The sequence below is a fragment of the Austrofundulus limnaeus genome, unplaced genomic scaffold (genome assembly GCF_001266775.1).
Source record: "Austrofundulus limnaeus strain Quisiro unplaced genomic scaffold, Austrofundulus_limnaeus-1.0 Scaffold1096, whole genome shotgun sequence".
NCBI lineage: Eukaryota > Metazoa > Chordata > Actinopteri > Cyprinodontiformes > Rivulidae > Austrofundulus > Austrofundulus limnaeus.
The window spans coordinates 11,821-13,544 of NW_013953498.1; the positions used below are offsets into that span (position 1 = coordinate 11,821).

At 41.0% G+C, this 1,724-nt stretch overlaps 1 protein-coding gene across 1 annotated transcript in view; it reads right to left on the reverse strand.

Annotated features, from left to right (window-relative positions):
- Positions 1-1,724, reverse strand: part of scrib (scribble planar cell polarity protein) — a gene marked incomplete at its 5' end in the record, with an annotated part of 37,639 nt that overhangs the window by 3,645 nt on the left and 32,270 nt on the right. Inside the window, 1 exon segment of the mRNA XM_014030649.1 lies at positions 756-807. Coding sequence (XP_013886103.1) covers positions 756-807 — 52 coding nt within the window.

Sequence of the window (1,724 nt, forward strand, 5' to 3'; positions counted from 1 at the left end):
ATGTAAATACAATACAAATTAAACAAAGATTTAGAATAATTATCATTTTGATCCATACATTAGTAATGTGTGACCGAGCCTCGTGTCACTTTGTGTTCAACAAATTGGGCCCCGAGGTCAAAAAGGTTAAGAACCCCTGACCTGCTGGGGTGTTCAGATATGTCATTTTGTCTTTTGTTTCTGAAATAAAACTGTGTCTTGAGACTTTTGACTCAGTCTGTATTTACAACACAGTAACACAATACACAGTGCTGGCAAACACAATTTGTATTTGAAATCAAAATATTCAAGAGTGCACGTTAATGTATTGACACCACTTAGAGCTAATTATCAGTTACAACATGAAACAAAATCCATGCTTACTACGGGTTAAAATAAAGCTTCAGCTCCCTAAACGAGACCCTCAAACACATCTTTTACTCTGTTCTTAATAGCTGCAGCTGCTTTACATCAATTAGAAAGCAGATAGCGAAGCAAACCCGCATCCTAAATCCTGAATCCACAGCTGAGCCACACAGGTTAGAGTGAAAGGGTGCAGATCAACACAAACCCCCTGTCACACATTCAGCCCTACAACAAACACATGAACACAYAATCCTACCAATAGCAGCAGCTTATTATCCCTGGTAGTCACCTGAATTAAAAGGAATAAAAAATTGGGGGGTAAAACACACACATCTGCACACATTTGTGAAACTGGACTTGTAAAACAAAACAAAACAAAAACAAAAAAAAAAGACAGCTGAAGTAGGTACCTGGGTTGCTGGAGGCGTCGATGTATTGCACGTCCTCGGRGGTGTCAGGAGACTGGGGAGGAGAAGATGATGATGATGATGAGCACCAGAGAGAGATGGCAACATGTTGCAGTAACCTGTGTCCCAGGAGGAAGCCTCCACCGTGCCACAGCCTGCCAGAAGCCGTGTCAGTCACAGGCAGCCGGAGCCACAAAAACACAGAACATCTACTCTACAACACTCCCCACTCCCACCAACCAGCTTTACTTGTTACACAGGGAAGGGTCTTATTACCACTCACAGGGGCTGATATGCAGGATAAAGACATCCACAGAGAAACAGCAAACAGAGACATCAGCATCACCATCAGACAACAGGAGGAGTAGTGAGTTCAGGTATCTGCTGCACTTTGATCTTTTTTATCCCTTATTTAAACAAACTCACTTAAGAGGACAACAAATATAAGCTTTAATTAGGCTTGTCGCAACAAGCAATAAATCAATCGCACAATAAAATTAAATAAGGTTAATCATTTTTATTTGCTTGCTTGTTTTCTTCATGTCTGCCTATTTTTTTTACTCCTCACTGTAAAGAGGAGTAAACTCTGGCATCAGCGTCTTCAGTTTTCTGACACCTTCTTTCAGCCGGCGACACAGAGTTATATTTTTTGCACTATGTAAATTTCGTAAACTTCGTAAACATCATGAGGGTGATCGCAATTATTTAATGAAGCCAGAGGAAGACATAAAGAATAATATGTTATAATAAAGTATAGTTGTTGTGAAGCCTGGCCCTTGCCTTCCTACGCAGCTCCGCTCAATTCTAGTTTCCCTTCACTGCTCCGTCTGGGTCTTCTCCCATTGAGAAGGATTTCGCTGGCAGATTTTTAACCGAACCAATCAGAGAACAGAACGTCAATTTTCTCCGCAGTGTCTGCTTGTAGTTTATTTTACCTGGGCCAATCAGAGAACAGAAGGAGGAGTTTTGAAT